The sequence below is a fragment of the Saimiri boliviensis genome, chromosome 9, assembly GCF_048565385.1.
Source record: "Saimiri boliviensis isolate mSaiBol1 chromosome 9, mSaiBol1.pri, whole genome shotgun sequence".
Classification (NCBI taxonomy): domain Eukaryota; kingdom Metazoa; phylum Chordata; class Mammalia; order Primates; family Cebidae; genus Saimiri; species Saimiri boliviensis.
This window is the reverse complement of record NC_133457.1, coordinates 51,677,768-51,691,848: the sequence shown is the minus strand read 5'-3', so window position 1 is coordinate 51,691,848 and position 14,081 is coordinate 51,677,768. Positions and strand designations below refer to the sequence as shown.

At 38.5% G+C, this 14,081-nt stretch overlaps 1 protein-coding gene across 12 annotated transcripts in view; it reads left to right on the top strand.

The window, feature by feature from the left end:
• ARMC8 (armadillo repeat containing 8) overlaps positions 1-14,081 on the top strand; it is a 120,256-nt gene that overhangs the window by 47,282 nt on the left and 58,893 nt on the right. For all 12 annotated transcript variants that reach the window (XM_074405856.1, XM_039461799.2, XM_039461800.2 and 9 more), the window contains 4 exons: positions 8,703-8,783; positions 10,711-10,786; positions 10,881-10,971; positions 12,878-12,938. In XM_074405856.1, coding sequence (XP_074261957.1) covers positions 8,703-8,783; positions 10,711-10,786; positions 10,881-10,971; positions 12,878-12,938 — 309 coding nt within the window. The remainder of the gene's footprint in view (positions 1-8,702; positions 8,784-10,710; positions 10,787-10,880; positions 10,972-12,877; positions 12,939-14,081) is intronic.

Here is a 14,081-nt window from a genome sequence, read left to right as displayed (position 1 = left end):
ATCCACCCGCCTTGGCCTCCCAAAGTGCTGGGATTACAGGCTTGAGCCACCGCGCCCGGCTGTTAGCTCTTCTTGTTGCATTGATCCATTTACCATTATGCAGTGTCCTTCTTTGTCTCTTTTGGTCTTTGTTGCTTTAAAGTCTATTTTATCAGAGACAAGAATTGCAACTTCTGCTTTTTTTTTGCTCTCCATTTGCTGGGTAAATCTTCCTCCATCCCTTTATTTTGAGCCTTTGTGTATCCTTGCATGTGAGATGGGTTTCCTGGATACAGCACACTGATGGGTTTTGGCTTTTTGTCCAATTTGCCAGTCTGTGTCTTTTGACTGGGGCATTCAGCCCATTTACATTTAAGGTTAATATTGTTATGTGTGAATTGGATACTGCCATTTGGTGCTAACTGGCTGTTTTGCCCAGTAATTGATGCAGATTCTTCATTGTGTTGATTCTGTTTACCATTTCGTATGCTTTTTGGAGTGGCTGGTACTGGTTGTTCCTTTCTATGTGTAGAGCCTCTTTCAGGAGCTCTTGTATAGCAGGCCTGGTGGTGATGTAATCTCTGAGTTCTTGTTGGTTTGCAAAGGATTTTATTTTTCCTTCACTTATAAAGCTTAGTTTGGCTGGATATGTGATTCTGGGTTGAAAGTTCTTTTCTTTAAGGATGTTGAATATTGGCCCCCACTCTCTTCTGGCTTGTAGGGTTTCTAGAGCTGAGAGATCTGCTGTGAGTCTGGTGGGCTTCCCTTTGTGGGTAACCCAACCTTTCTCTCTGGCTTCCCTTAGCATTTTCTCCTTCATTTCAACCCTGGTGAATCTGACGATTATGTGCCTTGGAGTTGCTCTTCTTGAGGAATATCTTTGTGGTGATCTCTGTATTTCCTGGACTTGAATATTGGCCTGCCTTGCTAGGTTTGGGAAGTTTTCCTGGATAATATCCTGCAGAGTATTTTCCAGCTTGGATTCATTCTCTTCGTCACATTCTGGTACACCTGTCAAATGTAGATTAGGTCTTTTCACATAGTCCCACATTTCTTGGAGATTTTATTCATTCCTTTTTACCCTTTTTTCTCTATTCTTGCCTTCTCATTTTTTTTTTTTTTTTTTTTTGAGACGGAGTTTCACTCTTGTTACCCAGGCTGGAGTGCAATGGCGCGATCTTGGCTCACCGCAACCTCCGCCTCCTGGGTTCAGGCAATTCTCCTGCCTCAGCCTCCTGAGTAGCTGGGATTACAGGCACGCGCCACCATGCCCAGCTAATTTTTGGTATTTTTAGTAGAGACGAGGTTTCACCATGTTGACCAGGGTGGTCTCGATCTCTCGACCTCGTGATCCACCCGCCTCGGCCTCCCAAAGTGCTGGGATTACAGGCTTGAGCCACCGCGCCCGGCTTGCCTTCTCATTTTATTTCATTAAGTTGATCTTCAACCTCTGATATCCTTTCTTCTGCTTGGTCACTTAAGCTGTTGAAACTTGTGCATGCTTCATGAAGTTCTCGTGTTGTGTTTTTCAGCTCCATCAATTCACTTATGTTCCTCTCTATGTTGTGCATTCTCGTTAGCATTTTGTCAAATCTTTTGTCAAGGTTTTTAGTTTCTTTGCATTGGGTTAGAACATGTTCTTTTAGCTCACAGAAGTTTCTTATTACCTACCTTCTGAAGTCTGATTCTGTCATTTCATCACACTCATTCTCTATCCAACCTTGTTCCCTTTCTGGTGAGGAGTTGTGATCCCTTTTAGGAGGAGAGATGTTCGGGTTTTTGGTGTTTTCATCCTTTTTCTGCTGGTTTCTTCCCATCTTTGTGGATTTATCCACCTGTTGTCTTTGTAGTTGCTGACTTTCAGATTGGGTCTCTGGGTGAGCTTCTAGTTTGTGGATGATGAAGTTATTTCTGTTTTCTTAGTTTTCCTTCTAACAGTCTGGCCCGTCTGCTGTAGGACTGCTGAGGTCCACTCCAGGCCCTGCTTGCCTGGGGATCACCTGCAGCAGTTGCAGAACAGTAAGGGTTGCTACCAATTTCTTCTTCTGCTGTTTTTGTCCCAGAATGATACCCGCCAAATGTCAGTGTGTTCTCTCCTTTATGAGGTGACTCTTTGGACATACGGGGGTCAGGGAGCTGCTTGAGGAGACAGTCTGTCCTTTATTGGAGCTCAAGTGCTGAGCTGTGAGCTCCGTTGTTCATTCAGAGTTGCTGGGCAGGTATGTTTAGGTCTGTTGCAGCAGAACTCATAAACTCCTTTTTTCCCCGGGGTTCTGTCCCAGGGAGTTAGAGACAGAGGTTTTTTTTTTTGAGTTTCCGTTGTGCTGCTGCCTTTTTTTTTCAGGGCTGCCCTGCCAAGTGAGGAGGCAGCCTAGTCCCTGTCTGCCTGCAGAGGCTTTTCTGAGCTGCTATGGGCTCCGTCCAGCTGCTGTGTGGTCTTCCCTGCAGTCCTGTTTATATGGGTGTAGTTAGAACTGCCTCGGTAATGGTGGCACGCCTCTGTAATGGCAGGTTGCCTCGGCAATGGCGGGCTGCCTCAGTGATGGTGGACTACCTCCCTAGTGGTGGAGTGTCTCGGTAATGGCGGACGCCCCTCCCCCATAGAGCTGGACCGTCCCAGGTTCAGCTGTGCTTGCTGTGAAACTCTCAACCCAGAGTGTTTTCAATTGCTGTTTTTTTGTTTGTTTGTTTTTTGTGGGGGTGGGTCCAGCTGAGCCTGATCACCTGACCCCCTGACTCAGAGTTTTTTTTTTTTTTTTTTTTTTTAGTTAACAGTGGACTCTCTCTCCCAGGTGTTCTAGTCGCTTGTTGAAAAGGCTCTGGGATCTGTGTGATTTCCCATGCGGCGACTCACTGCGCCGGCTTAAACAGCAGCGCTGAGATTCGTGGCAGTTTTTTTGCCCAGGTATCTCCTGGCCTGGCTCCCTGTTTCAGTTTTTTTTTTTAATCAGATGAATGGGCGATCTGCCTTCCTGGGGCTCCAATCACCAGCTAAGAGGGCACCTGGACCAGTGTATTTTGTATGGAGAACCACTGTGCTAGGGCGCTGGCAAAGCAGCCACACCGGTCAAAACAGCCGCACTGGCGACCCGTGGGGCTGCTCCACCTGAGAATCTCCTGGTCTGTGGGCAATAAAAATCTGTCTGGAAATGCGGCATCTACTCACCCTCTGCGCTTTCACTGGGAGCTGCAATCCTGAGCTGTTCGTGTTTGGCCGTCTTGGGTCCTCTTGTCCTATAAGGCATTTTATAAGAAATAAAATTTTGAAGTCAATATATATATTTGTAGTTTTACCACATTTTTTTTATAGCAGTTATACCATTTTATATTACCAGAAATGTTGTGATCATGACTGTTTTCCCTCACGCTTGTGCCCTATTACTGGAAACTGGTTTAAGTGATGTCATATAAGGAGAAAGGAGAGAGATTCTTCTCATTGTTGAGTAGACTTTCTCTTTCTTTTGTCTTCAGCCTATGAAGTGCCATTTAGTTTGCTTTATAGATTATATGTTGAATGTATCACTTTTGATAACCATGGGTAACTGTGGGTGATTACTTATTTGAGATCTTTCTTAATTTCTACACGTCTTCTAACCAAATAAGTATCTTCTGATGATGCCATTATCATTTATAATACAAATGCCAAGTAAGGAGCTTTGGGAACTATAGGAAGGAAGGGATAAGAGAAGTGAATAGCTGGAAGACATAGGTTTCTGCTGTTTTAGAACAGCCTTCCAAATAAATGAAAGCTGAATCACCTGGTTGTAGGAAAAGTTTCTACATTGTAATTTACACATCTACACTACTTTCCAAACAAATCCTAGCTGATTATCATAATCTATTCAGTACTATTTAAGATTTTTGTGAAAATGTTTTGAAGTTTCTCTTCTCGGATTACTTTGACAAAGTGTGGGCCAACTCATAGGAGCAGCAATATTGAACCATGCCTTAATCTTTTGAGGTGGGGCAAAGAAAGGCTTTAAGAAAATGACAATTTTGTTGCAACTCACTTAAAATGAGCTCAAACCATCAAGGCCTAGAATTTTCCAACAACAAAATGATGTCTTATAGCCAGCCTGGCAAGTTGAGAAAGATACTGCAGAACCGTATGCCTCATTAAAAAATCTTTTTTTTTTTTTTTTTTTTTTTTGGAGATGGAGTTTCACTCTTGTTACCCAGGCTGGAGTGCAATGGCGCGATCTCGGCTCACCGCAACCTCCGCCTCCTGGGTTCAAGCAATTCTCCTGCCTCAGTCTCCTGAGCAGCTGGGATTACAGGCACACACCACCATTCCCAGCTAATTTTTTGTATTTTTAGTAGAGACGGGGTTTCACCATGTTGACCAGGATGGTCTCGATCTCTCGACCTCGTGATCCACCCGCCTCGGCCTCCCAAAGTGCTGGGATTACAGGCTTGAGCCACCGCGCCCGGCCCCCATTAAAAAATCTTGAAGGGCCAGGTGTGGTGACTCACAGTTGTAATCTCAGCATTTTGAGAGGCCAAGGTAGGTGGCTCTCTGAGTTCGAGATCAGTCTGGGCAACATGGTGAAACCCTGTCTCTAGAAAACATATAAAAGAATTAGCCAGGCATGGTGGTGTGTGCCTGTAGTCCCAGCTACTTAAGAGACTGGGGTGGGAGGATTAATTGAGCCCAGGTGGTTGAGGCTGCAGTGAACTGTCATTGCACCACTGCACTTCAGCCTGAGTCACAGAACAAGACCCTGTCTCAAAAAATAAAACTGTCGCTAAAAATAAAAATAACGTCTGTTTCTGAGTGTTCAGCAGAGTACAGCATCTACTAGTCATAACTACAGTAATCCCAAAAGGTTACTAAAAACTGGACCTGGAGGAATAACTATGTGATAAATTATTTTAAGCTGTGAGAATTTTGAATAATCCCATTCCTGAAGTTACCCAAATAGCTTTCAGGATTACTCATCAGAAACTTTTCAGCACTTTAGATATTGCTCATCTGAAACTTCTCAATGCTGTTTTAGCTGAAATAATAGAGTACCATTAAATCATTATTTTTTTGCTGGAGAGAAATTTAAGCTGAGGATAATAATTAACAGCCACCCTCATACCACTAACAGAATGGAATATGTTATCAGAGAAAGTCACCTTTACTCACCTTTTAATTTGCTAAATTAGCATTTGCCACTGTAATTAAATAACCACAATTAAATATTCTGAGATATAGCTAGACTTGAAAAGTATTGCATTTATAAATCCATTGATAACAGTAATAGCCTAAAATACAATATTGACAACTTTACTGATGCACTGACAAACATCTTTGAGAACAACTGATCGAATGGTCCATGTATTGTCATTAAATATAAAACCCTTTTATTTTCATGTTGTTTTTTTGCATATAGGCTAAAAATAAGATTTAAAGTAGAATTTTAAGACTCATTTAGGGGCTCATATTAAGCTAAGATTAAATGACAAAACTTAAAATTACTAATTTGCTTAGACTGGGATCAATATTAAATAAAGGTACATACATTTATTCTCTTCCCTTTGGGGAAGGGAAAAAAAAGGGAGAGATCACTAAAACATTTGTGTTGTAATCTAATTACAATTATATCTTTGAAATTTTCTCCCTGATTTATTCAGCAAAAAACACCCACTAAAAGTAATATCTGTTGAAATTCTAACTTCTAAACTGTTGCCATTTCTTAAGTATTTACTTAGATTTCTGAGACCTATCTTTTGGAGTTTAAGACCATGAGGGCTAGGCTCATGTCCATAATCTCGGCACTTTGGGAGGCCTAAACGAGAGGATCCCTTAAGCTCAGAAGTTCAAGACCAGCCTTGGCAACATAATGAGACCCCCCATGTCTGGAAAAAAAGAAAAATTAAAAAAAAAAAGACCGTGAGGACTTAGGTGCTTCTTACCCAATGGATTCTGCCTCACTAACCACCGGGTTCCTGCAGGTTGATTTGGAGAAAGACAAACAAGAGACTTGATAAGTCTCAAATGGCAGCTCGTTCTTGCTAGTTGGTTTGGCTACTAATTCCTTCCTTGCAGTTGCTTTTTTTTTTTTTTTTGAGACGGATGGAGTCTGTCTTCCAGGCTGGAGTGCAGTGGCGCGATCTTTCCTCACTGCAACCTCTGTCTCCCAGGTCCAAGCAATTCTCCTGCCTCAAACTCCCGAGTAGCTAGTACTACAGGCGTGCAATGCCATGCCCAACTAATTTATATATTTTTTAAAAGTAAAGATGGGATTTCACCATGTTGGCCAGGCTAGTCTTGAATTCCTGACCTCAAGCCATCCACCCACCTCGGCCTCCCAAAGTGCTGGGATTACAAGCATGAGCCACAGTGCCTGGCCCCTTGCAATTGCTTTTATACAATCAAGGTATCTTGTCAGCACCAGGAAACAATTATATAGAGAGAGAATTGCAGTGTGCATGATCTTTTCCCCATCTGTATAAATATAACTAAAAAAGGATGTTCCATATATTATTTAGATCTTAGAAAAAAAGTTAAAAGCACATGGGTATATATTGAAATGATGTTATTAATAGTAAAAGACTGGAAACAATCTAAATGTCTAACTATAGGGTACTAGTTAAATAAAGTTTAGAACATTGAGAGAATAAGGCCAACAAATAAATGGGAAAACTCTTTATGTACTGATACGTATGATCTCTGAGATAAATTATAAAGGAAGAAAAGGTTTAGAGCAGTATATATAGTCTTCTGCCATTTGTATTAAAATGGGGGAAAAGAATATATTTATGTATCTGCCGGATATGTATAAAATGTATTGGAAAATGTAATCTATTAGGTCACCTCAAAGCAGGAGAACAGATTGGCTGCAGATAGAGGTGGAAAAACAATGAGGTACAAGAAGCTGAGGCAGCAAGCACCCATGCCTACTTAGCTTTTGTTAAGCTCTGCCAGTGTCTAAACTGGGTTGTCAAAATTGATAAGGAACTCAAAAAACCTTAGTGTGATGACATAAGCTGAAGCTAGTTTAGGCTTATCTTCACAATTTAGTAACTAGGTAAGAAAAAAATGGGCCGAATCCTTACAAGACCCCTATTTTCCTTGGCTCCACTACTTCAGTCTTCACCAGTATTTTTGCAATGAATAAGCAGGGACTCCTTTGTTTCAAATGAGACAATTAATGTAAAGTGTTTAGAGCAGTGCCTGGCACATAGCAGGATGTATCCAGTAAGTAGTACCTATAATTAAAACTGCAGATGGTGCATGGATGAGGTGGGAGGAAAGGGAGGACACTTAAAACCAATGCCCTGAGAATGTCAGTATTTTCAGTTATTGCAAAAACAGGTTTGTACCATTCTGGATGGATATGTAACAATAACTGTATCACACCATTTTGCTCTGGGAATTTATCCTCATAACCTAAGGATTTGCACTGAGATGCAGGTTCAAATAATGTTCAACAAAACGCTGCTTAGAACAGTAAAACATTAGAAACCACCTAAAATATATAATGGGGGTTTGCATGAGCAAACTGTAGATTAGTATATTGGGATTAAGAATATGAAACTCCAAGTTAGAAAGTATGGAAAAAGAGACAAATTGCTGAATTTTTTAAGGATTCTTTTAATAATATGTAAAATGTTTGGAGATTTTTACCTATAAAATAGAATATGACTGTTATGCTATTGAGAAGTATAAAAGCTAATTTTCCCACTTCAAATGATGGATGTTTTGTATTTTTGGTAGAGACGGGGTTTCACCATGTTGGCCAGGATGGTCTCGATCTCTTGACCTAGTGATCTGCCCACCTCAGCCTCCCAAAGTGCTGGGATTACAGGCAGGAGCCACCGTGCCTGACTGAACCAATACTTTTTTGTTTGTTTGTTTTTGAGACGGAGTCTTACTCTGACACCCAGGCTGGAGTGCAGTAGCATGATCTCAGCTCACTGCAACCTCTGCCTCCTGGGTTCAAGCTATTCTCCTGCCTCAGCCTCCTGAGTAGCTGGGACTACAGGTGTGTGCCACCACACCCGGCTAATTTTTGTATTATTAATAGAGACGGGGTTTCAACATACTGACCAAACTGGTCTTGAACTCCTGACCTCGTGATCCGCCCGCCTAAGCTTCCCAAAGTGCTGGGATTGTAGGCTTGAGCCACCATGCCCGGCCAAACCAATACTTTTAAAAAAAGAAATCGGATAGAAATACGGAAACAAAAACACATTGTTCACTTGTCATTTACGGAGTGTTGTGTTTCCCACTATAGCATTATCCAGACCTCTCTGATATGTTGAGGTAGGTTAGTCCGTGGTCCAGTTCCTTTTACAGTTCATTTTTAGAGTTCCCCCTGACTAGCTTATCATTTCTAAGTTGTAAGAATGACTCTGCCACTGTTTCCTGTTTCCTGTGGGCATAGGGCAATAATGTGCACATGAAATGCAGAATTCGTCATGGCTCTATTGCTGTGGTGGTATGCTATTTAATAATTGCAGAGGACTTCTGCCAGTATAGCTTCTGTGCCCACTTCTCTATTTCTAGGAAGTGAAGAGATAGCATTTCTAGAACTGGAATGAGTTAAGATATGGTAGCCCCTTGCAGGACCAAAAACAGTGTCTACCCTGCTTTTTGAGGGTATTTGTTTAAGCAAAGAGTAACAGGATTCTATACTGTAGTGAATGTGGTTTTCGGCTTTTAAGTAAATGTTGTTTTATTGAATGAATCATTGACTCTTCTTAATGTGTTATTGTATTCTCTTTTCTTACAGGGGCCAGATCATCAAACAATTTTATTTAATCATGGTGCAGTTCAGAATATTGCTCACCTACTAACCTCACTGTCCTACAAAGTAAGATGTTAAAAATTGTGACCAGATTTTTATACCTTATTTGTGATTTCTAGAAGGAGACCCACATATTTTTATTGCTTCTTTGATAATTGTGATCAGAAGTAGTATTTTATAAGTAAAATGTTATAGGGCATCATTTTAGCTTTAGAATATTCTTTAAAAAAGAAAAACTGCCCTTGCATTTCTATTTTTTTAGTGTATGGTTATACCATGAGTTCTTACTAATTCGCACCAATTAAATAGATTTCCAATCTTTTTTGGATAGGTACCAGTGCCATTAATGCCTTGAGGTATAGAAGCAGTGGGTTTCTATGTCAAGAAAGACTTTGGGTTTTATATTTGAGACCTTTGTTTAGCCACAGTGTCTCAGACTTAGCATATACCCACACAAACATCAACATTTAAAATGTGTTATGTTTTGTGTTTTGAGTCAAAAAGTAAGGTGTTTTCAGAGTTATTTAAATTTACTTTATTGTCTTTTATATATAAAAGTAAGCAGTGTCGTAATATAGTGCCAGGTGTTGAGTTAAAACCTTGGCCATTCATTGTTGTCCATCTACAAGTTGTAGCAAATACTGGGACATAGTCCTTATTGTGTCACGTTACAGTTGGGTATTGTAGGAGTTTCTTGCAGAGCAGGGAAGCAGTCATGTTTGTCTTCTGTCCTCTTGCAGTGACTCCCTTCTACTCTTTTAGTCTTTAAATTTATTTCAGGTAGGGCCTGCTAATGTATATGTTTTCCTTAACTCAGCTGTCTAGTTTAATTTTGGTAAAGAGCTCATAAGGATAGAAATGGGGAGTGAAGCTTACTTCAAACTAGCCGGAGGCAGGGGAAGGAAACATACACTGAGAGCTACTTCCTCTGTCCTGTGCTATGCAGAGGCTAAACCAGTCAGCCCTTGCACATCAAGAAACAGTTGTTTGGGTGGCTATTTATTGTTCCTTTACTTCGCCTCCTTTGGCTTCATTAGTTCCCCCAGCTCTTCTTCCATTTTTCCTGTCTTTTCTGCACTAGACTTCCTTAATTACTGTAATGATTTGAAAAACCTACAGGTTGTGGAAAGGGGACTTGTCTGGTGACATTACTCTTCTGCCAAGGTTTGGTATATTGCCAAAGTGCCATTAATATAGTCTGTGTTCCTCCTTTGCACTAATATATGCAAGTGCTGCAGAGCATTGACTAGGTGAGGGGCAGGGCTTCTTCATACCCCAGCTACCTATCCTGTAAGTGCTTGTCAGTCTCATGTTCCACATTAAAACATCATGGGTAGACTCAGGCTTAGAAATGAAGATGAGATTAGTAAAAGCTGAAAAGAATAAAAAATAACAGATCTCTTAGGAGCTCCTGCAAATTGTAAAACATATTATATATGGTTAAGAGATTGGACCCTTGGTGTTGTCCCAAACCAGTAACCTAGTTTTGAGGAATAGTAGCACAATTCATGGGTGTTTTAAAAGTTAGTTTAGTGCATATCACATTTTTATTATAACATTGTTTCCTCTCCTTCTGTTCCCTTTCTCCATCCCATGCATAAGAGTAGTTTATTTATTTATTTATTTTGCCTTGAAAGTCACTTGGTAATTAATTGATACTAAGTTCTCTTGTTCTCTTTATCTTACCAACTGTACTTTGTACAGTGCTCTTTTAACTTTGATTGGGGATTTATCTGGTTAAATTTAAATTGCTACTACCTCATTGTTTTTTTTTTTTTTCTGTTACTTCAAAATTAATTTTAACTTTTATAATTAATTTTAACATACTGTACTCTTCAGATATACAGGTGTTATAGTTATTTCTTTGAGGCCTGTTATTATTTTAAGCAGATTTACATAATTTTTTTAGAAGAGTTTAGATTCTCAGACATTAAAATTTGCATTTGCAAAATTAAAATAAATGCATTTTTTGTTTGTTCATTTATTTTTACAGGTTCGAATGCAAGCACTGAAATGTTTCTCAGTTTTAGCTTTTGAAAACCCCCAGGTATCGATGACCCTGGTAAATGGTAGGCTGGATCTTTCAGTGGCACCTACATGATTTAATTGTTGAACTTTGTAGATTTAAAGAATTTCCTTAATGATTGTTTGTTTTATTTCTAGTTTTGGTTGATGGAGAATTGTTACCACAGATTTTTGTGAAGATGTTACAGAGGGATAAGCCTATTGAGATGCAGCTCACATCAGCAAAATGGTAAAAATCAGGACAATGTGGGAAGAAAGACAGTGGTTTATCAATATCTTAGAGTATTTTTGGACAGCCACATTTGCTTGCTTCAAATCCCCGTTTTATTTGGGGAGTTTGAAATTTGAAAGTCATGGAGCCGTTCCACATTTTCTTAAATGGATATGAGTTTTTAAGACTCAGCTTATTACTAGTAGTATGCAAAACAGGAACTCTTGTATAATATCTGAGACAGTCTTCAGAAAATTACTTTATTACATCATCAAGTTACTATTCTTGTACTTCAGTTGAAACAATACTGAATTAGATTAGATTTAACCAACTATACTGTGCTAAGTATTAAGCCAGGTAAATACAAAGATACAGAAACACAGAGTACGAATTTATTGAAGTTGATAACCGAGGGATGATTTCAGAGAATGTGGCTTCCCCATCTTTCGAGGAAAAAAACACACACATACAAAATTCTCATAAAATTGTGATGGTTTGTAAGATATTTATGCAAAGTTATTTATTTATTTATTTATGAGATGGAGCTCTGTTGCCCAGGCTAGAGTGCAGTGGTGCGATCTCAGCTCACTGCAACCTCCACTTCCCAGGTTCAAGCGAGTCTCCTGCCTTAGTCTCCTGTGTAGCTGGGATTACAGGTACGCGCTACTACACCTGGCTAATTTTTGTATTTTTAGTAGAGACAGGGTTTCACCATGTTGGTCAGGCTGGTCTCAAACTCCTGACCTCGTGATCCACCCATCTTGGCCTCCCAAAGTGCTGGGATTACAGGGATCAGCTACTGCTCCTGGCCACAAAGTTTTCATTAGCACAATTTCTGGCTCATGTGAGCATTCAGTGCATGTTCTCTAATTATCAATATATGAATGGATGTGAGGAGCACTTGTGTAGGGGTCTATGCTAAGTTTAATCTCAGTATTTAAGAAGCTGTGGTTCTAATATTTTGGTGAGAATTTTGAATTTTCATTGAATTATTCATGTATCATAATTGGTTTTTGTTTATTTGTATTTTTTGTTTGCTTGTTTTTTGTCTTTAAAACTGAGCATTTGCCTCTGTCAGTAAAGTAACGTTCTCAAGTAAATGGTTTCAGAAAAACGATATGGTAACAAGCCTCAAGTTAATAACAGCTACAAATATTTCAGCCCTCTGCAGTATAAGTAAAATAATTTTACCTATTTGTTTATAACTTTCTGTAGAAGCCAAACATGAGATGTTTTTATTTTTTTCCCTATCTTGCTAAAGGAATGTAATCAAAAGGAAATTTATTAATTTATATTTCTGAAGCGCTTAATGTTCAGTGACTGCCTAGGAAATACAAATTAATTATATTCTTATTCAAAGGCAGCTTATGATAAATTGTTTTTCTGTAGCACCAAATTATTGACTCGTTCCCAAAGCTACTGCTGTAAACCTCTCAATTTTTCATTTCTGATGGATAGTTGTGTTACAAGTTAAATGCCTCTTCTGTGATACTTCTACTGCATTTGGAGTTAGAATATTCCAACTTAACTTCGTTTAAACTGAGATAATATGTTAATCTTGTGTTTTACTTGGAACATTTTTCCCTTTTTATTATGGAAAATTCTAAAGTATGAAGAATACAACATGGGCCCAACACCTAGCTTCAAAATGTATCTACTCATTAGATTATTTATTTTTAAAACTATTTGGTAGGTTTTTGTTTTGTTTTTGGTTTTGATTTTTTAAGTATCTGACTTACCATCTGTATTTGTCAGTTATCTTTGACGGTTAAATTAACTGAACCTCCTTGACAAAATGTTCTCCCTCAAGATAAGTGATATTATTTGGTTTTAATTTTTTTAATGAAATCTTAAAAACAAGTATTTTTTCATTTAAAGCTTTAAAACCCCAAGCAAAAACTTATTTTCTGCTGTCTTATTCCAGTTTAACTTACATGTGTAGAGCTGGAGCAATTCGGACAGATGATAACTGTATTGTATTAAAGGTAAGCTAGTTAATTATCTTTCAAATGTAAAAATGATTCAGTTATGTGTTAAATATCAGTATTGATATTTATATTTCATTTTACACATTTGTCATTATTGTATGTGTGCATGACATAGAATAATATTAAAAGACCATGCTTTCTTTTCAGTGGATGTCATATAGTTTTTAAAAATTGATTTTAGATGTGTTTTGAAAGTCAACATGAAATAATTGTCTTATTGTCACAGCCCTTTCATTTTATGGTAATTAAGAGGATGTGGAAATTGTAAAAATGTGTACAATTCAGGTAAAATAGAAATATATTTCATTCTTGATTGTCATTAAATTTGTATCAGTTTTATAGGCAGTTTACCACTTTTGCAGAAAAAGACTTTGTATCACTCTCAGCTGATAATCAAAAGACATGCTGAGAGAGAATAAGTAGATAACACATGAAAACAAGAATTGTCATTGTGATATGTCAAATGCAACTCGAACTTTGAAAAACCTAGAGAAAGCACCAGTCCTGTAAGTCCTAAAACCTGGATTCTGGTTTTTTGCACTCCCACCCCTGACTGGCTTGACATCTTTATTCTTTTGATGCCTCAGACTGTGGATTATGAAAATTGAAACAATAATTCCTGCTCATCTATGCCACAAGGTTATTGTGAGGAAAACAAAATATTAAATACATTAAACTGTCTTATTAGCTATAAAAATTAAGTATACATAAATTGATCATGTCTTTTTAAATATGAGATCTCACATTATCATTGTTCAAAAGGTGATCCCAAGGATAAAAGAGCATGAAGAAAACTAATATTTGCTTTAGTCTTTGGGGAAGAGAATTAATTTAATGAGATCTGAGGACCCCCTAAGTAAACAACTCTCCATAGGGTGCCATGGACTTTCATAACAATTATCTTGGTTTATTTAATTCTCTAACCTTCCTCTTTTTCTTCATTGGCAAAATGTTAATAGATATTCTTCACGTAGTAGTCATGAGCATTAAAGTAAATAATTCATGAATTTATGGTATCAGTAAATGTTAGTAACTAGTAATGTTAGGGAAAAAAGAATAGGGCCTTCTCCTTGGAAACCTAGGGTTGAAGTGTAAAGCTTCTACTAGCCTAATAGGAAATCAGTAGTGAACAATAAAGTG